The sequence below is a fragment of the Schistocerca piceifrons genome, chromosome 10 (genome assembly GCF_021461385.2).
Source record: "Schistocerca piceifrons isolate TAMUIC-IGC-003096 chromosome 10, iqSchPice1.1, whole genome shotgun sequence".
NCBI classification, from domain to species: Eukaryota; Metazoa; Arthropoda; class Insecta; order Orthoptera; family Acrididae; genus Schistocerca; species Schistocerca piceifrons.
Window position 1 is genome coordinate 49076248 of NC_060147.1, and position 24687 is coordinate 49100934.

Consider the following 24687-nt stretch of genomic DNA (forward strand, 5'->3'; position numbering starts at 1 on the left):
ATAACAGTAATAATTATTAAAATTAACAGCAATAAATATTCAAAGCAGGCTGCATTAAGACGAGAATGGTTTGCAAACTACTGTCTTGAAGGCAGATCTGTAGTGGCAATATTTTAAAATTCAAACATACGTGAATGGGGAGCACTTCTGCGACGTTTTAAATAGATGAATATTGAATAAAGAATTCAGCTTCTTGATTTGTGTAGCCTTCCTTAAGAAAGAGTCGGCCAACTCAAACGATGAGATTTTATTTAGTCTTGTAGACGGAAGCATTTTCACAGACAGAATTGTACTTGCTTGTATTCTTCTTAATTCAGTTGTATTCAATAAATTTTCACTTGCAGCTCAGACATTGTCAAACCATGTTCTGATCGCACATGATGATTCCAGGAGCAGCAATATGTTACTCAACTTTGTAATCAGCATCACCGAAATCGTACAAACAGTTTGTCCATGCCCTATGAACACACGTAATCTCAAAACTCATAAAACTAATGTTGCCAAAGTTGAAACATGCCGAAAGTGTTTAGTTTCACAGAGTTAGGCAAATGCGCGGCGTGCATGCCCAGTGGCTGGAGTGCAGTTGCCTACAACCTAGTGTCGTCGTGTAAACTAGGCTTTACTTTCAAAGTAAATTTCCTTTTACACCAGATGAACGATGTGCGAGAATGTATGATTAATGTCTTAAATCACAGAGCGTTTGACTCTCATTTAAAAACCAACACTCTGAGGACGAGCCCTTTAGAAGAATTTCGAGCCCAAAAGATCAGACATTTATGTCGTTATTAAACATTTTACTGGAACATTTGTGTGATGTATCTTGTGTAACATGCACGAAAAAGGTCAACATTATATATGGAAACTTAGCTTCTCTTGCAGCTTATTAATCTATAGGTATGGGGAGTGAGTGTCCTAATTATGACAATAAATAATCACTCGCACTCCCGTCACTTACTATGAATACTTTTACTCTCGCACCGTATACACAATGCGAGTAGCATACAGCGCGTACTACAGATAACTGATCTGACAAAGATACAGCTGTTCTAGCTGTGGTAGGGTAGCAATATTGTTGGGGGGTGAGCCAGTGGTTCTACGTCCCCACAAATCTTTGAACCAATATTATACTGAAAGCTTTGCTTTTCATGTAGCAACACTACGTACATTAATTTAAACCATTAACTTTCCTATCTGTGTGTTCACGCTACTTAACAGTGACATTGCTATTGGCTGACTACATCATGTGTCCTATGCTCAGAATATCTGCTGTCGTCAGCTGGCGAGTTCACGTAACATGAGGTAAGACTGGTTTACAAAAGCACATCACAATCTCATTTTCAATACTTCAGAAAGTGACATGCAGTGTTCGGTGGAATTCGAATTTATACTTTTGTAATACGAAAATATGCAGAGTACATGTTGCTGCACATCAAAGATCTTTCCAAAGTGTGTCTTTTCCCCCTGAGTTTCGCTTTCTAAAGCAGCGAGAAATTCTACGCCGGTGTATAAAACCAAAACTATTCAAACTATTGATAACTTTCACAGTTCCAAGGGAAAGTATACTGTCACATCACATGCGAAAAGTGTATTTTAACCTGGAAGAAAATGTATTTTTAACCTGAAAAGCCGGGAAAAATCTGGGAATTTTTTTTTCCTTGTCTGCATATACACCCTGAAAGAATACTTCTTGGAATATGGTCATGCTCTGCATAAGGTTCAAGAGGGGGCAATGATACTGTGCCTCATCTAGGGAAATACCTATTAACAAAACAAATAACCAGTCCAAGTTGCAGATTTTTAGCTTTTTATTCATTCAATGATTAGTTTCAGACTCAGCCATTTTCAAATCATCATAAAGTCAAAAATGGCATTTTTGAAGACAGATAACATTTATCTGTACGCACTGTAAATGTTAATTGCACATTTTTGATATGTTCGAAAATGCCATTTTCGAGTTTGTTACGATGATTTGAAAATGGGTCAGGCCCGAAACTAGTCATCAAATGAATAAAAAGTTAAAAAAATTACAGGTCGGACTGGCTTTTCAGTCTATTGATCGACAGAAGTTGCTGACCCAAGCTACTCCAACATGCTGGAAGTTTGTACATACCCATTAGTTTTCATACACACTCATTGTATGAATATGGAAGAGAGAGAAAGATGAATCACAGAGATAGACATGCTGTCTCACAAAGAAGGCTTGAATTCTGAGAATCAGTCAGAAAATAATGAACTAAAAGCATTTGAGTACTGAATGAAAATATAAATACATTAGAAATATACATTGGTTGTCCTTAGAGCAACTACATACTTAGTTTATAAGTTAGTATTGAGTTCAAGATTTTAAACATGGCTGCAGCAGCAACTGTTAAAATTCTTCACAATAAAGGATGGCAGCCAAAAACAGTTGCAGGATAGAATTTTTTTATTAAAATTCTTGACCAAGGTTTCGGTACATATAAATATACCTTCATCAGAAGTACATTTCTAAAATTACATCATGCACTGGAGAATAATGAAACAATTATGCCAAAAGGCGTCGTCAGTAATTAAAATATCATCTCCATTTGTACAACATGTGTAATGGGTACAGGATCAAAGCGAACAGTTTAACAATGTAGTATTGAGTTGGCGTTTTCATCCCAGTAATGACAAGAAAGGGAATTCAGGTAGCTAGTACTAAAAGAAACGGACCACATCAGAGTATGATGATTTTATTTATATATAAACATGTTATGAATATAACAGTGTGAATACTGCATCTGAATATAAAAAAGTTACCCTATGTAAAATGTTGTAAAATAAAGTCAAGGTCCTGTACTACCCAAGGATAAAGAAAAGAGAAAGTGTTCCGACTGTATATTGAAGACTACAAGTAACATATGGATGCTGAATACAAGTGTTCGAGACACAATCGCACAGTGAAGGACATCCAGATAAGCCATGTTCCTAACATTTCTGTTGACACTCAGTAGCAAAGTATTTACTTATTTACACATCATCACAGACAGGCACTGTACCTTGTAGTGATAAGTAAGTATAAATTAAGCACACTGAAGTACAATTATTAAAGGTATTTTTAAGCTAATAACATTAAAAAACTTGTACGACACAATGAGGTTAGAATTTTATCCATAGCACTGCAAACACTAAGTAAATAGTTTGTCGCAAAGCACAAAGAAGTGTTCACAAAGAATTTGCTCAATTACTGTGTGATGCGTAAATGATGGATTTCAGCAGGAGAATATAAATACTTCTGTCCATTACTTACTTAACTCCCGGTAGATTTATGAACCATTGCCTGGTAGATTTGAGAGAGACGTGGCTAAGCACAGTGATGCTTGCTTGTGTTAGAAATGTGAGAGTGAAGTTCTCTACTTCTTTCTTTGGCAATATGGAATTACAAGCTCTTGAGTTAAATGAGGTGACTGTAGTTGTTCATACGCACCAGATTGCGTATATGTAATTTTTTTCTTTTTGTTTAGTTCTGACATGTAACATGTTTTGAAAATTATTCATATAAACAAAGATTACACCATGAGTTTAAAAGTTAATGGGAGGACTAGTTCATGACATAACAGTTGTAAACATAAATGATTTATTACTGATGAGAACTAATATGAAATAACTGTCACAAAAATGTTGCCTTATGAATTTGGAAGCTAAAAATTACTTCTTAAATGTTATTCTCTTGTATTTAAATATTGTTATGCAAATATTGAAAATGATGTGACAAATTCACTTAGAGCTTGTATATAAGTAAAATGTATTTGACCTCGTGTATCAGCTAATATTAAAATGACATTTATGTGTAGTTATAAGGAGCAAATTTACATCATTTTTTAATTTCTTTATGTAACTCATGTAAAATGTTATGCCTAGTACAAAAATATGTAAGGAAAACTGTATATGAAAGAGAGTTTTACATGTGTGACATGAAAAGGGACTTCAAGAAAAACTGTCCACAAATTGTATGTTTAGCATGTGTTGAATGAGGAACACACACTTTTGTGAAGCAGAAATCAAACTTGTCTGCATCTAGAATGTCGAAAATGTTCCAAGTTTGCAGTGGCACTGGACACTGAACTCTAGTATGAAGCAGGAACGAGAGCAAGCAATTTAATGACTTACTAGAAATATGGTGAGCTCTTGACGTGATACCGATAGTATGGAATGGGCCTTCTAGACACTGAAATATGCGATTGATGACATGGTCTGTATAACCATGGTTGGAACTTTATTGTTTCTCCATTGTGGTTCAAACTTTTTAACCAAACACACATCAATGTGCACTTATTCTGTGGAGACAACCTCTAGGCATCTACAGAGTCATAGACCTGAGACTGAACTGTGCCCCATAATTACACTAATGGTATCACAATTCATGTGCACAATGTACACCGATTAATGTGTGGAGATATCACTGCACAAACTATAGGTGGCAGTTACACCTCAATGAGAGAGAGTAAAAGACTAATTCAAACATGTCCACTGTTGATTCTTTATCTCTTAGGAACTGAACATTCACAGTTTTGTAGATTTCATGTAAATTAACTATAATATAAAAAAGTTGGCCCGTGCAGGAGATAAATAAGATATAAAGGAATTTGAGCCCCTGCCTAGCCAAAAAGTAATTTAAGTGGTACTTTTAATGAAATTTGATTACCAGTGTGTACATGCAAACAAGCAAAAAATTTCTTAGATTTTCTCCTGATTTCTTGGTTAAAAATTCACTTTTCCCCCATGAAAATACACCTTTTCCATGTTAAGTGCCGGTATACTTTCCCTCAGAACTGTAAAACTTATCAATCCTTTGAATATCAGGAATCCAGTAAAACATCAAATCTCTGACACTGCTAGAGCCAGAAACAGATCCTGCAAGAATGGGACCGACGACGACTGAAGAGAATCATTCAGAAGTGCAACCCTTCCACAAATTGCTGCAGATTTCAGTGCTGGGCCATCAAAGAGTGTCAGCGAACGAACCATTCAACAAAACATCATCGATATGGGCTTTCGGAGCAGAAGGCCCACTCATGTACCGTTGATGACTGCATAACACAAAGCTTTACACCTCGCCTAGGCCCGTCAACACCGACATTGGACTGTTGATGACTGGAAAAATGTTGCCTGGTCGGACAAGTCTCATTTCAAATTGTATCAAGCAGATGGACATGTACAGGTATGGGGGCAACTTCGTGAATCCAGCGAACCTGCACGTCAGCAGAGAGGCTCTGTAATGGTGTGAAGCGTGTGTGGTTGGAGTGATATGGGCCTCCTGATACGTCCAGATATGATTGACAGATGACACATACACAAGCATCCTGTCTGGTCACCTGCATCCATTCATGTCCAGTGTGCATTCCGATGGACGTGGTCAATTCCAGCAGGACAACGCGACCCCACACGTCCAGAATTGCTATATAGTGGCTCCAGGAATACTCTTCTGAGTAAATACTTCTGCTGGCCACCAAACTCCCCAGACATGAACATTACTGAGCATCTATGGGAGGCCTTGCAATATGCTATTCAGAAGAAATCTCCACCCCTCGTACTCTTATGGATTTATGGACAGCCCTGTAGGATTCATGGTGTCAATTCCTCCAGAACTACTTCAGATATTACTCAAGTCCATGCCACATCATGCTGCGGCACTTCCGCGTGCTCGCGGAAGCCCTACACGATATTAGGCAGGTGTACCAGTTTTTTTGGCTCTTCAGTGTATTATGAAAGTTTCTGCTCCATTTTTGTAAGACAATCGTAACTCGTGTGACGTGATCTCGCCAGCCGATGACAGCAGATATTCAGAGCACAGGACACATAACATAGTGAGCCAATAGCAACTTTACTGTTAAGTAGCATGAACACACAAACAGGGAACATTAGTGGTTTAAATTAATACACATACTGTAGCTACAAGAAAAGGTAAGGTTTCATTTATAATACTGGTCTTTTTTCCGTGTGTTACACTTAAAGGTAATCAAGTAAATGTGCCAGTAAAATTTTAAATAATGACATAAATGTCTGGTCTTCTGGGTTTGAAATTCTTCCAAGTGGCTTGTCCTCAAAGTGTAAAGTTTTGAATGTGAGTCAAACAGTCTGTGATTTAAGAAATTCATCACACTTTCTCACACTTAACATAATTCATCATGAGTAAACAGAAATTTACTTTGACAGTATCATTTTTCAAACCACCATTCACAATATTTTTCCACAATCCATTAGAAACAGGTTCGTTTTAGCAGTTTCCAGAGAGTGCCAGAGTACAGGCATTACTGCACACGCGCAGCTATGACAATGCCGGCACTAGGTTCCTATGTATAAAGCTTTAAGAGATCTTACATTATGCCATAAAAGAAACAGGACATCAGAGAATACTCCAAGAGCATCGGAATTGTGTAAACCACACTAAAATGAATAATTTGGCTTGAAGTGCACATCGTATGTCCTGATTCACAATGAACAGATCTTAAACTTTTCAATATTGTTTTCAGGACGTAAATTTTCTTGGAGTACCATTACTCTATTATGTTCGGTTCTTTATTATGTCATAGTGCCGTATGTGCCAAAAGATGAAAACCTGCACTTTGAATTCAGCAAATAGTTGAGACTAACCATTAGTGTGGAATGGAACACTTAGTTTCAAACAAATTGACTGCCTCAGTGGAAAAGATTAATAACAGCTGAATTTCTTTAGCAAATCGACATAAATAACTCCACTGTTCTGCAAGGCGATTAATGCTTGAGTGCCAAAAATGTGGAAATAAAATAAAATCAGAAAACAAACTAATAACACACTTTAACCTTATGTACTTACGTGACTGTTTTAATTCACTTGATAGCTCCCTGCCAGATAATGTATGACTTTTTATCCTCATATTTCATGGGGACACATCGAACCACTTGATAGTATATACACAAATGGCCCAAAGGCATTCACAGTGCGAAGCATTTTCAGTCACCACGGTACTCATTTAGTGTAATGTTACCAAACATTTCCAACAATGGCCCCATGAGGCAAAGTGCAATAATATTGTGGTCAAACAGTAAAGTACAGTACAGAAGGAAGATTATACACTTATACTTCAGGTGATTCGAGGGAATGCATCTAGTAGAGAACCTTCACCTCTGTCAGCATATGTGGCTGTGACCTGACTATGCACCAAGCTGGACCGAGCTACGATGAGACACGCAGGTACGTTATTCCAGCTTCAACTCCGTGTCGGAGCTTATCAGCAGTAGCAACAGCACACCAGTCTCTCAGCAACCCGATCAGGCTTTTGAAACGGTCGAGGGCTGTCCACCCTCTGTATCGAGATGGTTCAGTTCGTGCGGTACCTCGTCAGAAAGTGTCACGGAAACCTGTCACGGCCACCGCCTGTAACAGGTTAGAAATTTAACAAATTACCAGCAACACTAACTAGAGGTAATCTCACTGTGTATCCAACAGTCACCCTATACCATCACCACAGGTGCTGCACCCGTGTAACAATGACAAATACCACCTGCCGGCGTCTGCTCTCCCCCGTCCGCAACGCCGTCATCAGGCGCACCACTGTCACATCGTCTCTTCGGGACATGTCGAGGGAAGCCACAACAGTGGTTTCAGTGCTGACAAACCGTTGTGCTCGCGATGTTGTCACATTTTGTGTGTTGTGCAATTGCCTCGTCACAATGGTCTTTCCCGAGTTAACGAACACGACTCATCTGTGCGATCGTACAAAACTGAGAGAACGATGTGTCTGCCCTCTCTGGCGCTAGTCAATGAGGAGTGTCGCCCGCAGATCGAGTCGAGTGTGGGCTTCCCCGATGCACCATTTCCATTTCTGCATAACAGCTGTGGGATGCTAACTGATGAGAGTAATAATATTGCAAAGTGACACACTACAGTCATTCTGACATGTGCCAGTAGACATTTCTCCATCTTAGGAGAAGTATTACGTGATTGTTTCAGAAACAACAACTAACGCAATTTCTCAATGAGAAACCCACAGCGTAATCTCTCCTTACGTGCAGATCATAGATGGACTTCTCCCCACCCATTCTGTATGGCTGCACTGAAACACTGATCATCTGCACATCCAAACTTATTCAAATACAGGGCTATTACAAATGATTGAAGCGATTTCATAAATTCACTGTAGCTCCATTCATTGACATATGGTCACGACACACTGCAGACACGTAGAAAAACTCATAAAGTTTTGTTCGGCTGAAGCCGCACTTCAGGTTTCTGCCGCCAGAGCGCTCGAGAGCGCAGTGAGACAAAATGACGACAGGAGCCGAGAAAGCGTATGCCGTGCTTGAAATGCACTCACATCAGTCAGTCATAACAGTGCAACGACACTTCAGGACGAAGTTCAACAAAGATCCACCAACTGCTAACTCCATTCGACGGTGGTATGCGCAGTTTAAAGCTTCTGGATGCCTCTGTAAGGGGAAATCAACGGGTCGGCCTGCAGTGAGTCAAGAAATGGTTGAATGCGTGCGGGCAAGTTTCACGCGTAGCCCGCGGAAGTCGACGAATAAAGCAAGCAGGGAGCTAAACGTACCACAGCCGACAGTTTGGAAAATCTTACGGAAAAGGATAAAGCAGAAGCCTTACCGTTTACAATTGCTACAAGCCCTGACACCCGACGACAAAGTCAAATGCTTTGAATTTTCGGCGCGGTTGCAACAGCTCATGGAAGAGGATGCGTTTGGTGCGAAACTTGTTTTCAGTGATGAAGCAACATTTTTTCTTAATGGTGAAGTGAACAGACACAATGTGCGATTCTGGGCGGTAGGGGATCCTCACGCATTCGTGCAGCAAAATCGCAATTCACCAAAAGTTAACGTGTTTTGTGCAATCTCACGGTTTAAAGTTTACGGCTCCTTTTTCTTCTGCGAAAAAAAACATTACAGGACACGTGTATCTGGACATGCTGGAAAATTGGCTCATGCCACAACTGGAGACCGACAGCGCCGACTTCATCTTTCTACAGGATGGTGCTCCACTGCACTTCCATCATGATGTTCGGTATTTCTTAAACAGGACATTGGAAAACCGATGGATCGGTCGTGGTGGAGATCGTGATCAGCAATTCATGTCATGGCCTCCACGCTCTCCCGACTTAACCCCATGTGATTTCTTTCTGTGGGGTTAAGTGAAAGATTCAGCGTTTAAACCTCCTCTACCAAGAAACATGCCAGAACTGCGAGCTCGCATCAACGATGCTTTCGAACTCATTGATTGGGACATGCTGCGCCGAGTGTGGGAGGAACTTGATTATCGGCTTGATGTCTGCCGAATCACTAAAGGGGCACATATCGAACATTTGTGAATGCCTAAATAAACTTTCTGAGTTTTTGTATGTGTGTGCAAAGCATTGTGAAAATATCTCAAATAATAAAGTTATTGTAGAGCTGTGAAATTGCTTCAATCATTTGTAATAACCCTGCATTTAGTACACAACGTGCCAATCTAATGTCTGGTGCAGTCTATCTCTACGGCATCACAATTTTAATGGCCGGCAATGTATTTTCATTTAATGTCACACATTATCATTTTGAAAGGGAATTTCAGCACTACATTTACGAGTTAAGTTGCACGATTCTCAACTGCTTCCCGAGTTATGGTTTCGTTACTCAGCCAGTTACACTGTCTGCACTCCACCACTTACGTTTCAAGATGTTCCAGATGGGAGATCTCGCAGAAGGCAGCGTCTGACACCAAATGTGCATCTCTGATCGCGAGTAGCTGCAAAGCGGGGCAACCGCGGATGATGGCGACCACTGTGTCGTCTTCCAGGCCGGATGCGTACCAAATCAACAGATGCCTCAATTTCGGCAGTCCTCCAGTCCTTAAAAACACAATTGAGTGCACAGTAGTAGTCGTCCATGTTGTGGCTGATTATTTTGTCTTTATAATGGGAAAAATTAGACAGCACACTCTGACACAGTCTGCTTATAAGGAGACAAGACAAGCTGCTCACCTATTTTGACGAATTTGGCACAATAATTGTCTGACAGTCAAAAATAACTGTAGTGAAAGAATTTAGGTAATACTACTTATCTTTTTAACAAATATCTAAGTCACAGGTCAAAACAAATTACACAATCTGGACCACATTGATTATTAGAACACTTAAAAATAAGGCATCTGTGTTTGCAAATATAATAGTTTCCGAGAGACCAAAGATTTAATTTTTTGTGGTTTTTAGATATACTTATCTGATCACCAGTTATGACCATTTGGATAGCAAGATGATTGTCATACAGTGTGGGGAAAATCAGAAGATAAAACATGGAAGTTTGTCCAGGAAGAGCATGTGTGTCAAGTATGCTATTGTACTTGCCAGAACAAAATTTCTTTCACTATCTACAACAGCAACAATTAAAATGTGTGACCTATATATCTCATTGTTAACAACATTGCACCTTACAGTATCACATGTCCACTATCTTAGAGCAAAGGTATTTCCCTAGACAACTCATTATCTTAAACAAATTAATGAAATTACAGTATTTTTACAGTTGCTTTAATAGTCTAGCATTATCCAGTAAACATCATAGAAAATTCAAATCTAATGTAACTAGCATAGACACGAATTTAAGTTTGCCTGGATTGGACTGATCAGCCAAAATCATCATCTTCAGCTGATTTTAATAGCAACTCTGCTTTTTTGTATGACAATTGTGGCAGCTTGGGTGAGTTAACTTAAAAGCACACATTTCCTTGTACTCGTCACCGATCAGCTGCAACTACACAATGATGCCGTAATGATCTATGTTTTTTTGGAAAATTTTGCTCAGTTTGACACACCCTACTGTTCTCCAAACTCATTCTCAGATTGGTTTTCTTTCTCATATCTGATCAAAACTAGTCATCAATCATATATTTCATACAACTGAGATTGTAATAGTAAATATTTCTTAAAATCAATAAGGATACAGCTATGCTGTTTGTAATGGTAAAATGTCAGCCTATCAAAGACAATATACTTCACGAGCAAAGCCTTGCTAACTGTGGAGTACTTGTACGAGATTTGTGTTTACATCACAGTCAACTTCCATGCACATAGTTTACAACCTATGTTCCTGCATACATTTTACTCTTCAGCAAAAGATTGAAAGATGTTGCAAAATTTGCGTATTGTACATGATGACTTATTTGATCCTCAGTCCAGGCTCCTCGTCTCGCACATTATACACTGAGTGTTTTGCAATTCCTATCCTGTCAAAGGCTTGTAGCAGGGACTTAGTAGATAAAGTTGTGATGAGGAACCCCTGTCGAGAAATTTACTACTCGGATGTACATAACTGGGAAGTGGGTGCAGTTATCAATCCCTGTTGTTGTAATTACAGTATCACATACCATTTCTGTCTGACTACAATGGTGCCTCTGAGAATTTGGTACGTTCAAAACTAGAAGGATGGGTGGTGGTCCTCCACGGAATGATTTGAAGTGGAATGATCATATAAAATTAATTGTTGGTAAGGCAAGTGCCAGGTTGAGATTCATTGGAAGAGTCCTTAGAAAATGTAGTCCATCAACAAAGGAGATGGCTTACAAAACACTCGTTCAATCTATACTTGAGTATTGCTCATCAGCATGGGATCCATACCAGGTCGGGTTGACAGAGGAGATAGAGAAGATCCAAAGAAGAGCAGTGCGTTTCGTCACAGGGTTATTTGGTAAGCATGATAGCGTTACGGAGATGTTTACCAAACTCAAGTGGCAGACTCTGCAAGAGAGGCACTCTGCATCGCAGTGTAGTTTGCTGTCCAGGTTTCGAGAGTGTGTGTTTGTGGATGTAGATGCACTGAACTCCCGACTTTGAAGAAGACGCCTTCATTGTGCAGCAGGGAACCCGAGGGCAGGCACTCTTTCATTGTCTGCACTGTGTGTGTACCGTGAAGTGGGAGATTTGAAAGTGATCTAATCTTCAACTTACTTTACATTTCAGTGGTACACTACCGGGCATGGAATCATCATCCAAACTTTATCTACTAAGTCACTTCTACAACCCCCAAAACCTATAATATGAACTGTGAAACGCCCTAGATAAGATGTATTTTAGGAAATACAAATGCAAGACATCAATGAAAGGCGTAAACACTATTACTGCTGGAATCTCCCCCGTCTCCCTCTCTCTCACTCTCTCGTGTTATGTTTCCCAGCACAGAAGTAGGTTGGTTGGTTGGTTTGCTTGTTTGTTTGGAGTGAAAGGGACTAAAGTGCAAGGTCATCAGGCCCTCCATCCGTTAACTGGCACACCAGGGGTAGTAGTCAAAGGAAGGAGGTGAAAGCTAAATCCTGGAAAGCATAAATGTAACAAACACAATAAAAACCAAGATAAAAGCCCAGAAAAAAGACAAGTTGTTAAAAGATCAGTTAAGGCAGGGCATTAACACCAAGAAGAGGAGTGAAGAAAATAAGAAGCTGAAAAGCGTAGAGGTCACACTTGGCCACCCAGAAAGGGCCACCAAGGGACCCATGGGTGGGAGGAGGAAGTGAGGTTTGGGGGGGGGGGGGGAGCAAGGTTTTGGGTTGGTTGGTTGGTTTGGGGAAGGAGACCAGACAGCGAGGTCATCGGTCTCATCGGATTAGGGAAGGACGGGGAAGGAAGTCGGCCGTGCCCTTTGAAAGGAACCATCCCAGCATTTGCCTGGAGCGATTTAGGGAAATCACGGAAAACCTAAATCAGGATGGCCGGACGCGGGATTGAACCGTCGTCCTCCCGAATGCGAGTCCAGTGTCTAACCACTGCGCCACCTCGCCCGGTAAGGTTTTGGGGGGGGGGCAGGGTTTGAGGGGGAGCAGGGTTGGGGGGGGAAGCAGGGTTTGGGTGGGGGCAGGGTTTGGGGGGGAAGCAGGGTTGGGGGGGAAGCAGGGTTTGGGGGGGCAGGGTTTGAGGGGGAAGCAGGGTTGGGGGGAAGCAGGGTTGGGGGGGGGGGAAGCAGGGTTGGGGGGGAAGCAGGGTTGGGGGGGAAGCAGGGTTGGGGGGAAGCAGGGTTGGGGGGAGCAGGGTTGGGGGGGAACAGGGTTGGGGGGGAACAGGGTTGGGGGGGAACAGGGTTGGGGGAAGCAGGGTTGGGGGGAAGCAGAGTTGGGGGGAAGCAGGGTTGGGGGGGGGGAAGCAGGGTTGGGGGGGAAAGCAGGGTTGTGGGGGGGAAGCAGGGTTGTGGGGGGGAAGCAGGGTTGTGGGGGGGAAGCAGGGTTGTGGGGGTAGCAGGGTTGTGGGGGGAGGGGGGCAGGAGAAGGGCGTCACACCAACCCCTCAGGTGGTCAATGAGGCCAAAACGTCTTACCTTGCAGGCATGAATAGAAACTACCTTTGCAGGCAAATTGTAGCACCAGGTCAGCCAAGTCTGCATCGTTTGCTACCACTAGAGGCATTTTGTCAGAAAGGTTAAGATGCCACCTCACACAGCCAAATGAGGGCAGTGGGCCCCGTCAGACAGGCTGTGAATCGGCAGTGAGGGGGACCCTCACGTCTGAGAATGAGGGTGGGCTCAGGCAAGTGTGGGCAATGTGAAGTCTAAAGTGGATTTCCTGTGAGAAGCATGCAGGGAAGACTGCCACACTGTCATGGTCTCTCTAACTGTTCGCAGTTTGTTTGGGGAGATCAGGGTGGGGCTCCAGACTTCAAGCAATCTATGGCGAATAAATGACTGGAAGTCTAGTTCTGGTATCTCCATTTCCAGAATCGGCATTCTGGTGGCCAGCTCAGCCGACCCGTCAGTTCGTTCATTTCCCAAAATCCCAACATGACCGGGGTCCAAACAAAAACAACTGGCTTCCCAGCTTGATGGAAGTCAGGGACAAGATCCTGGATAGCCGTAACCAGTAGGTGAGGAGAGTAGCACTGGTCTATAGTGTGAAGACTGCTCAGGGAGTCAATGCAGATGAGGATACTCTTGCCACTTCAAGAACGAACGTGGCTAAGGGCTAATTTAATGGGCATCCATCAATTCAGTAGTGAAAATACTGCAGTCATTTGGCAGAGAGTGGACTTCATTGCACTCTGCATGTGTGTACACAAAGCCTGTTAATTTATCAATGAGCCGTGGAGAATACCACTTCTGAACCTGGATACTTCCTGATGCCAGCTACGAACAGGCGGTGAAAAAGCGTCTTGTCAATGGAATCTTTTGGACAAAAGGAGACTTAGAGGCAAATCCAAGGTCAGGGCAAGCCATGGGTGCTGATGTGAGGTCTCCCTGAACAAAGGCAATAGTGGAGGAATCTGCAGTTCACAGCAGAGACACTGGAGGCATTCAGCAATGCTGTGAACATGTTGGCGACTGACAGGTAATAGAGGGACACCCGCCTCAATTCGTTGGCTGTTCACATGGCTAGTTTGGAAGGATCCTCTCTCAAGTTGGACCTCACAGTGGTGAATGGGGTCCAGTATCCACAGTGCTGAGTGTGATGCTGAAGCACATGCTAGACTTCCATAGTCAAGACGAGACTGAGTGAGGGCTTTGTAGAGACGCAAAATGGTAGAGCGGTCTGCACCCCAGCTAGTGTTTTTGAGGCTGTGAAGGGCATTGAGACATTGTAAGCACTTCCACTGAAGTTGACGAAGAAGGGGAAGCCACGACAGCTGGGAATCTAAGACTAGTCTCAGAATGCAGCGCATCTGTACTACGAGAAGTAATTTATCATCCAGGTAAAGCTTTTTGTGGGTGGGCAGTACAACGGCAACAGAAGTGCACGACATGAGTCTCAGTGGCTGAAAACTGAAAGCCACTGGTAAAAGACCAGGACTGAGCATTCCGTATGGAACCCTGGAGGCGACGCTCAGCAACAACGATACTAGAGGAGCAATAATGAAAGTGAAAATTGTGATCATATAAGGAGAGCGATACCAAAGACACCACAGCCGGTGCTAGGCCATTGATGGCCACCAGAACACAAGGGAGGCTCAGTGCAGAGCTCTACAAAACCTCATTCTCTTGGATACAGGAGGGTAGAGAGTGAAGCGTCCACATGAACCTATAACGTATGGTGCAACAGGATGCTCTTGGCAAAACTAGAGAGTGGACCCTAGAGACTCATGTCACGTGTAAGGATGTGGTGGCACCATGTCGTGTCATAAGCTGTCTTTAGATAGAAAATGCTAACGATGTACGAAGGCTGTCCGGATGGTGGACTCCGTGTGAACCAAATTATCAGCAATAGAGTGGCCTTTGCAAAAACCATCCTCAGATGCAGCCAAAAGGTCCCAAGACAAGAAGCCAACACAGCCACTTGCTCACCATGTGCTCGAGCAACTTACAGAAAACAGCCGTACTGCCGATTCAGCGATAACTGTCCATCTCTAGAGGGTTCCTACCCAGTTTCAGTACCAGAACTATCATACTTCCTCACCCCCGAGATGGGAACTCACCCTCATATGGGAACTCACCCTCATTCCAGATCTGATTAAAGAGGGCAAGTATGTGACGCTTGACAATACGCTGAGAGATGTTTTGGCATTTGTTTGTGGATGCAGTCTGCTCCTCGGACCGTATCAGGGCAATGGGCTAGGGCAGTAGAAAGATTCCATTCATTAAATGGAACATTATATGGCCCCAGGTTGCAGGTAGTAAAAGGTAAGCTCATTCCCTCCACCCAATGTTTTTGGCTGTTTGGGGGAAGAGACCAAACAGCGAGGTCATCGGTCTCATCGGATTAGGGAAGGAAGTCGGCCGTGCCCTTTCAAAGGAACCATCTCGGCATTTGCCTAGAGCGATTTAGGGAAATCATGGAAAACCTAAATCAGGATGGCCGGACGCGGGATTGAACCGTCATTCTCCCGAATGCGAGTCCAGTGTGCTAACCACCCACTGTTTTATGAGCTGAAAGCAAGGATGGTAGTTCTGAGACGCGGATGCGTGAGCACAATGCTTAGCAAAATGTTCGGCATTGGCATCTGGATCAGTGTAAATGGCACTATCTAAGGTAATACTTGGCACTCATGCAGGGGACTGGAAGCCATAGAGTCGTCTGACCTTTGCTCGTACCTGTGATGAGAGGTATTTGATCCAATGGTGAAAATGTACCATTCCAAGGATTCTTGCTTTTGGCATTTTAGAAGGTAGCAGACACAGGCATGGAGGCATTTAAAGGCAATGAGGTGCTGCAGTGAAGGGTGCCACTTATGGTAACAGAGAGCACGCCTACGATCTCTAATGGCCTCAGCAATCTCTGGAGTCCATTAGGGTACCGCCTTCTGACGGGGGGTATCCAGAGGAAGAGGACGTGGCGCAGTTGGCTGCCAAAGGAATGGCTGCCGTTGTATGCCGGACAACCACATCGATACTGCAACCTGCACCACGCAAGTAACGAGCAGCCCTTAGTGGCTCACCATCAAAGTTTTCTTTATCTTAAATATCTTTGGGACTAATGCCCTTTTGGCATATTTATTATTTTATAAATGACATATAAGTACTGGGAGTTTTTCACAACGATTCCGTACTTATACTCTATCGTACGCTTCTAGTCATAATTCTGTGACCATGTTATAGAATATAGACCATTCTTTGATTTAAATTCAGAGGAAGACACTCCTAGCAGTGTCGAAACCAGGTTAATTTGTTAAAAATAGTGACCGAGGGCTGATATTCTTTCAATTGAAACTCATTGTTTTATTGCATTATTTTTGTCCAGTCCCTCTTTGCAAACAAATGGAAAACGAGGTATTACTGATTGTTATGGAGCATACCAAGGGCGTACCCAGGATCTGAACTAGGGAGGGGGGGCGGGGGGCAGGTCATATTAGTCTCAGGAAACGAGGACTCGAGACAACATACAGCACTTCTTATTAAATAAAACAGTAAACCAATGAAAAACTGCTTTTAATAAACATTTTAAATACAAGAATGCACTTGTACAATCCGAGAAAACATGCAGAATTTCTTATTAAATGCAGTAAACTAGTGAAAAACTGTGAATATCTTCTGGGGGTGGGGGGCAGCTGCCCGCTCCCCCCCCCCCCACCCCCCCCCACCCCCCACCCCCTGCCCCTCGCTGGGTACACCCATGGAGCGTACACAGCTGTGATCTCCTGGCATGTGTACCGAAGATGCTAAAGACATGCAGTCTCTAAGTGGAACTTCACACACGTCAGAGTGAAAACATATACTGTTTCGTTATTCACATTCTGTTATGCAACTGTTTTCGATACTCAAAAGCTTTGGAGAGAGGTAATCTGTAATGGTGGAAGTAACAAATACTGTTGTGAATCTTTTCCCATGTGTAACTGAATAAATCCTGAAAATGATCAACTGCTAGTTTTCTCATTTGCTATAAAAACAACCTGAGAAGCTCGAGTATCACACTGAAGGCAATGACTGCCACAAATGGATCTGAAAAGATGAATATTTTATTTTCTCCATTAAAATGGTACTCTTCACCATATCCATAAAAGCACAAATCTCAGTTGTTATGAACACTGATTTAAACTTACTTTATTTAAACAGCTGGTAAAAGGTCCACTGAACTCCAGCCACACACTCAATTCCATCCCTGTAGAGTACCTATATAGTCCTTTCCCCTTTTCTTCTCTCCTCTCCTCATTTAATAAACTGTATCCCGAACAGGCCACTGTATACATTCATAAGAAACATGTGTTCACCACAAAACTTACGTAAATGCCAGAGCAGCTGTACCACGTGGCGGCTTGCGATTGAGTGATATCTTAAGTTCCCACAGATTCTTCAGGCTTCCCAGAGCAGTGAACGCCTCACTCGCTACGCGCCGGGCTAAGTTGTAGTCGTAAAGTTCCAGACGTTTCAGTTTGTCGGCACAGACTGTCAGCAACGGTGGGACACAACTGTGTAACAACAGAAATGGAGCTCGTGAGAACTGTGTTTTGGAAGACCAAGGAAACGGAGTACTTTATACTTTATGTATAATTGATGATTCTTATCATGTATTTAAAACCTTATGTTTAACTGCCACCTTTACATCAATTGCCACTGAAATATGATATCATTACTATTACCATCACATTCATTTTCATAAAAAGTAGACTCATTAGGGATGAATTTCAGTAATATACACTGATGGGGTGGGGAGTCACAACACCAAAATATAATTAATGTAGAATAATGAAATTTTGGGAATTCATTTGTCTAGGTAACATATGTAAATGACTAACACTGCAAGATCACAGGTTACAGTAAGCACGAGATAAGCCATTGTAAATGTTAAATGGCGGTACATTAATAATTAATAAGCGATATAACCACTAGAATTTCGAATGCAAGCACGGAAACCTGCATGCAATGTGTTGTACAGGTGCAAGATGTGAGTTTGTGGGATGGAGTTCCACGTTTATGCCACTCCGTCAGTCAATACAAGGACAGTTAATTCCGAAACTTCCTGGCAGATTAAAACTGTGTGCCAGACTGAGACTCGAACTCGGGACCTTTGCCTTTCGTGGGCAAGTGCTCTACCAACTGAGCTACCCAAGCGCGACTCACACCCCATCAGCTTTAATTGCACCAGTACCTCATCTCCTACCTTCCAAACTTCACAGAAGCTCTCCTGCGAATCTTCCAGGACTAGCACTCCTGGAAGAAAGGGTATGCGAACCTTTGGAAGGTAGGAGATGAGTTACTGGCGGAATTAAAGCTGTGAGGACGGGGCGTAAGTCATGCTCGGGTAGCTCAGTTGGTAGAGCACTTGCCCACGAAAGGCAAAGGTCCCGAGTTCGAGTCTCAGTCTGGCACACAGTTTTAATCTGCCAGGAAGTTTCATATCAGCGCACACTCCGCTGTAGAGTGAAAATTTCATTCTAGAAACAGTTAATTCTGTTCGTGGACAATGTCGGAGTTGTCGTGTGTCGGTGCGCCGTGTAACCTCGACTTGAGGCAGATCTGGTGATAGAGCAGGCCAACACGAAATGTTAACACTGTAGAGCATATTAGAACAGTGGTACGTGGGTTAGCATTATCTTGTTGAAAAACATCCCCTGGAATGCTGTTCACGACTGACAGCACAACAGGTCGAATCGTCAGACTGACGTACAAATTTGCAGTCAGGATGCACGCGATAACCACGAGGGAGCTCCCACTGTCGTGTGAAGTCGTATCCCAGGTGTAGGCCCAGCACGTCTAGCACAGAGACAGGTTGGCTGCAGATCCTTAGCTGGCCTCCTGCTAACCTACACACGGTCATCACTGGCATCGAGAAAGAACCGCCTTTCATCAGAAAACACAACAGACCCCCGCGCGGCCCTCCAATAAGCTCTCAATTGACACCACTGGAGTCGCGAATGGCGGTGTTTTGGGGTCAGTGGGATGCACGCTGCAGGGCGTCTCGCTTGGAGCTGTGATATGGGATTTATTCATCCCATTACGTACAATTTTCTAATCATTCAATTTGATGTACAGGAGACACATCAAGGTTTACAAAAGAAACTTTTTCGCATTTTTTAAGAGAAATACAAAAGTTTACATTATATTTTACATTTCTAAGTTACATCTACACGTGTACATAAAATAATACATGTAATACAATCCCTGTGTTCAGACTGTGAAGCTGGCCTCGATGAATTCATCGACAGAACGACAACATTTTTCCACCAGAAGAGTAAAGAGCAATCTTTTCAGTGAACCAATCTCCATTTTAGATATATTACTGCCTTTTATTTTATTGAAAATTTTGAACCCCATATACTCTGGCGTTTGGGCATAAAGTTTTAAACGATGTGTTGGAAGTTTGAAGTTATCTCTGTGGCGAGTGCTGTAGTTGTGGTCAAAACGGAAAGTGTCTAGTGTATGTTAATTTTTATATAGGAACACAACCATCTCATATATGTAAAGTGAGGGATAGATAGTATTTTTAAATTTTTTAACAGTGGTCGACAGGATTTCCGTTTTTTTGCAACAGACGTTTCTAATTACTTTCTTTTGTAATACTAGGAGCCTAGTGACAATTGCTGAATTTCCCCAGAAGATTATGCCATAACGAATAACTGACTCAAAGTAGCAGTGATAAACTATCTTTCTGGTACCCATGTCTGTGGCACCTGAGAAAATACACATATCAAATGCTAAGTTGTTCAGTTTATTTGCTAAGTAATCTATGTGTACCTTCTAATTTAAATTTTTGTCAAGATTTAGGCCTAAGAACTTCATGTAGTTTACTTCTGTGATGTCTTGATCATTGCAAGTTATCTTTATTTCACTCCTTTCTACTGATTCAGCTTCAAATTGCATCATTTTGGTTTTAGTTGCATTTAGTTTTAGTCCATTTTGATAGAACCAAGATTCAAATTTTTCTAAAGTATTTTTGGCTTTTTCTGGAATATTTTCAGGTGCCTCGTTTTCAATTAGAACTGATGTATCATCAGCAAATAAGACTGAATGAACATCAATAGCAAGTGGTAGGTCATTTACGTAAAATAGAAACAGATACGGACCCAATATCGAACCTTGTGGGACTCCTTGGGGGAACTGTTTTCCAGTCTGATGAATAATTGGTTCCATTTGAAGTTAAAATTACTCTTTGTTTCCTACCTGACAGCTCAGAGCTAAATCATTTTAAAGCAGTGTTCCTGATTCCATACATCTGTAATTTGTGGAGGAGTAATGCACGGTTCACTGAATCGAAAGCTTTAGTTAGATCACGGAATATTCCTGTGACCTTTCTACCTTTATCTAATGTGGAGCATATTTTTTGGATAAATTCATTTATAGAATTCACAGTGCTTTTACCCTGTTGGAATCCGAACTGGTTTTTAATAATTCTCATTTACGGTAAGAAAGTTATTAATTTGTTTTGCTGCAATCTTTACAAACACTTTAGAGAAGACCGGCAAGAGAGAGATAGGGCGGTAATTCCCCATATCTTCTGTCGATCCTTTCTTGAATACAGGTTTGGTCTCAGCATATTTCAATACATCTGGAAAGTATCCCTGTTTAAAAGATTGATTTATAATAGTTGACAGTGGTTGAGAAATAATACCATACACACACTTTATTACAGATGATGTTATTTCACCCCACCCATGTGAGGTTTTGTTTTTTAGAGACAATATTTCCTGTCCTCATAGTAACTAATTTATAACAGTTAGCTGTGTCAGTGTGGTGCCAACTGCTGTTCAAATTGCTGCTGCACCTGCAGTATAAGCTATATGCCGAACACAACATTCTTCCCTCTTGGTAGTGTCACATGACCATCCAGAGCCCAGTCTTATTGCAACTGCATGTTCTCACGGCCACGGCTGCCAGCCATCATGTACAGTAGCTACATTCCTGCTAAGTCTTTCTGCAATATCACAGAAGGAATGTCCCACTTCTCATAGCCCTATTACACGACCTCATTCAAACTCAGACATGTAAATGATGGCATCTTTGGCCTTAAAGGCATTCTTGACTAACATCAACACACCAGCCCAATTTCAAAGGCAAAAGACTGTTACAGCACACATTTAGAGCAAACCTGATTTGCATCCTCATAGTCACACTACAAGCACCAGTCTTATGTGACTGGCACAAAATTGTTACATCATCTTTGTGATGTAGAAACCCACCAAACAACTTTCATTTATGTCGCACAACTCCTCCTTGGTTTTGCAATTTTTTTCCCATTAGTGTACAAGAGGCATAATGTGAGAGTCAAGCCTCAGGTATTAGCAAATTCAGTTGGTTATGAAACAATGTTTCTGGCAGTCTACTTTTAATGCTAGTAAGACTTCAACAGTATTGAAACACATAGCTACTGCAATCTTAATGCCACTAACATATCTGACGAATCGCATACTAGGAGGAGGAGTATTCCCTGAATGTCTGAAAATGACAGTTACATACAATCTATAAGAAAGGTGACAGAAAAATGCCAAATAATTATAGACCTATATCAATAGTTCCCATTATATCAAAAGTAATAGAAAACTGCATACGTATCCAAATTTACAATTATTTTGAAAGTAATAAATTATTGAGTAAGAACCAGTTTGGCTTTCGATCAGAACTATCGACAACCAAAGCAGTTGAATGCCTCCTTAGTAATATATATGAAGGATATGAAAATTAGAAACTCACTTGTGCTACACTGTTAGATTTAACAAAAGCCTTCGACTCAGTCACACATGAAATAATGATTAAAAAACTAGAACATTATGGCATTGTACATAAACCATTACAATTTTTTCAATCATACTAAAGCAATAGGGTACAATTAGTAAAAACAAACTATCAAAAGTCAACACCCATGAAAGTAAAGAGAGGAATTCCACAAGGCTCAGTGCTTGGCCCTTTCCTGTTCATTGTTTACATCAATGACTTCTCAAATTATATACCATGCAACAATGTACTGTATGCTGATGATATGACACTAATAACAGATGGAGAAAATCTGCAAGATGTCATGGAATACAACAAAGTAGTAACTGAAATGAGCAGTGACTGGTACAGAGTCAATCTTTTATCAATAAACAAATTGAAAACTGAAGAAATTTACTTCACCCTGAAACCAATTGAACAGAATACAAAAAATGTCAGGTTACTAGGTTTACATATAGATCAAAAACTTGCTCAAACTCTCTTTCTATTACACAAGCTGAGACATGTTATCAGTAAAAATCTGCTAATCTCAACATACTTTGCTTTTTTCCCATTCACAACTGCAATACGGGGTACTTCTTTGGGGTAACTCAGTGGGTTCAAGTACCGTCTTCAAGTGGCAGAAGAAAGCAGTCAGGTGCATTTTAGGACTAGCACCAAGACAAAGTTGCAAAAACCATTTTCAAGAACTAAAGATAATGACACTACCTAGTATATACATTTATAATTGTTTAATATATGCTAAAAAGAATGTAAAGAACTTCAACTTAAGATCTGAAGTGCATGTTCATAATACTCAAAATAATAGTAACATAGACCTACCATACACAAGGCTGACATTGTTATAAAATTTTAAGCTAAGGTGTTTATGGCTCTTTTATGTCAAACTCCCAAAAGATGTGAGCAAACTACCGATGAATAACTTTAAGCAGACAATAGCAGTGTAGCTCAAATATATGCCATATTACTCACTTGATGAGTTTCTAAACAGTGACACAAAAGAGATATGCTACATGAAACAAATAACTGCCATGTGAATTATACATATATGTTTGTGACAGTAATGTACCAGCAAAGACTTTTTACATGGATATGTAAGATGTACCATAAATATATCTTGATACTTTTGTATATTTAACTGTTATGATGTATTATTATTTCTTTCTTTTCTCAGACGTTATGTCTGGTCAAAAATGGAAATTGACGCGGACCTTGATCAAGCGTGACTTCCTTTTAACTGTATGGTATATGTTACATTGCATTTAGGAACTTTCGGGTAATTGAACATGTATCAATAATTACGGATTTCTGTAGTTGTATATATAAGTTTGGATGTAGCTGTATTGCATTGATGTACTGGTGGATATTGTGTGGTATGATTCCTGTAGTTGATAGTGTAATGGGTATAATGTCAACTTTATCCTGATGCCACATGTCCTTGACTTCCTCAGCCAGTTGGATGTATTTTTCAATTTTTTCTCCTGTTTATTTCTGTATATTTGTTGTATTGGGTACGGATATTTCGATTAGTTGTGTAAATTTCTTCTTTTTATTGGTGAGTGTGATGTCAGGTTTGTTATGTGGTGTTGTTTTATCTATTATAATGGTTCTGTTCCAGTATAATTTGTATTCATCATTCTCCAGTACATTTTGTGCTGCATACTTGTATGTGGGAACGTGTTGTTTTATTAGTTTATGTTGTATGGCAAGTTGTTGATGTATTATTTTTGCTACATTGTCATGTCTTCTGGTGTATTCTGTATTTGCTAGTATTGTACATCCACTTGTGATGTGATCTACTGTTTCTATTTGTTGTTTGCAAAGTCTGCATTTATCTGTTGTGGTATTGGGATCTTAAATAATATGCTTGCTGTAATATCTGGTGTTTATTGTTTGATCCTGTATTGCAATCATGAATCCTTCCGTCTCACTGTCTATATTGCCTTTTCTTAGCCATGTGTTGGATGCGTCTTGATCATTGTGTGGCTGTGTTAGATGATACGGGTGCTTGCCATGTAGTGTTTTCTTTTTCCAATTTACTTTCTTCGTATCTGTTGATGTTATGTACTCTAAAGGGTTGTAGAAGTGGTTATGAAATGGCAATGGTGTAGCCGATGTATTTATATGAGTGATTGCTTTGTGTATTTTGCTAGTTTCTGCTCGTTCTATAAAAAATTTTCTTAAATTGTCTACCTGTCCATAATGTAGGTTTTTTTATGTCGATAAATCCCCTTCCTCCTTCCTTTCTGCTTAATGTGAATCTTTCTGTTGCTGAATGTATGTGATGTATTCTATATTTGTGGCATTGTGATCGTGTAAGTGTATTGAGTGCTTCTGGGTCTGTGTTACTCCATTTCACTACTCTAAATGAGTAGGTCAATACTGGTATAGCATAAGTATTTATAGCTTTTGTCTTGTTTCTTGCTGTCAATTCTGTTTTCAGTATTTTTGTTAGTCTTTGTCTATATTTTTCTTTTAGTTCTTCTTTAATATTTGTATTATCTATTCCTATTTTTTGTCTGTATCCTAGATACTTACAGGCATCTGTTTTTTCCATCGCTTCTATGCAGTCACTGTGGTTATACAATATGTCATCTTCTAGTTTAGTGTGTTTTCCCTTGGCTATGCTATTTTTCTTACATT

General features: G+C 41.0%; 1 protein-coding gene across 2 annotated transcripts in view; it reads right to left on the bottom strand.

The window, feature by feature from the left end:
- LOC124718989 (SCF E3 ubiquitin ligase complex F-box protein grrA-like) overlaps positions 1-24687 on the bottom strand; it is a 137290-nt gene that overhangs the window by 25976 nt on the left and 86627 nt on the right. For both annotated transcript variants that reach the window (XM_047244659.1, XM_047244660.1), the window contains 2 exons: positions 17619-17804; positions 9663-9842 (listed from right to left, as the gene is read on the bottom strand). In XM_047244659.1, coding sequence (XP_047100615.1) covers positions 9663-9842; positions 17619-17804 — 366 coding nt within the window. The remainder of the gene's footprint in view (positions 1-9662; positions 9843-17618; positions 17805-24687) is intronic.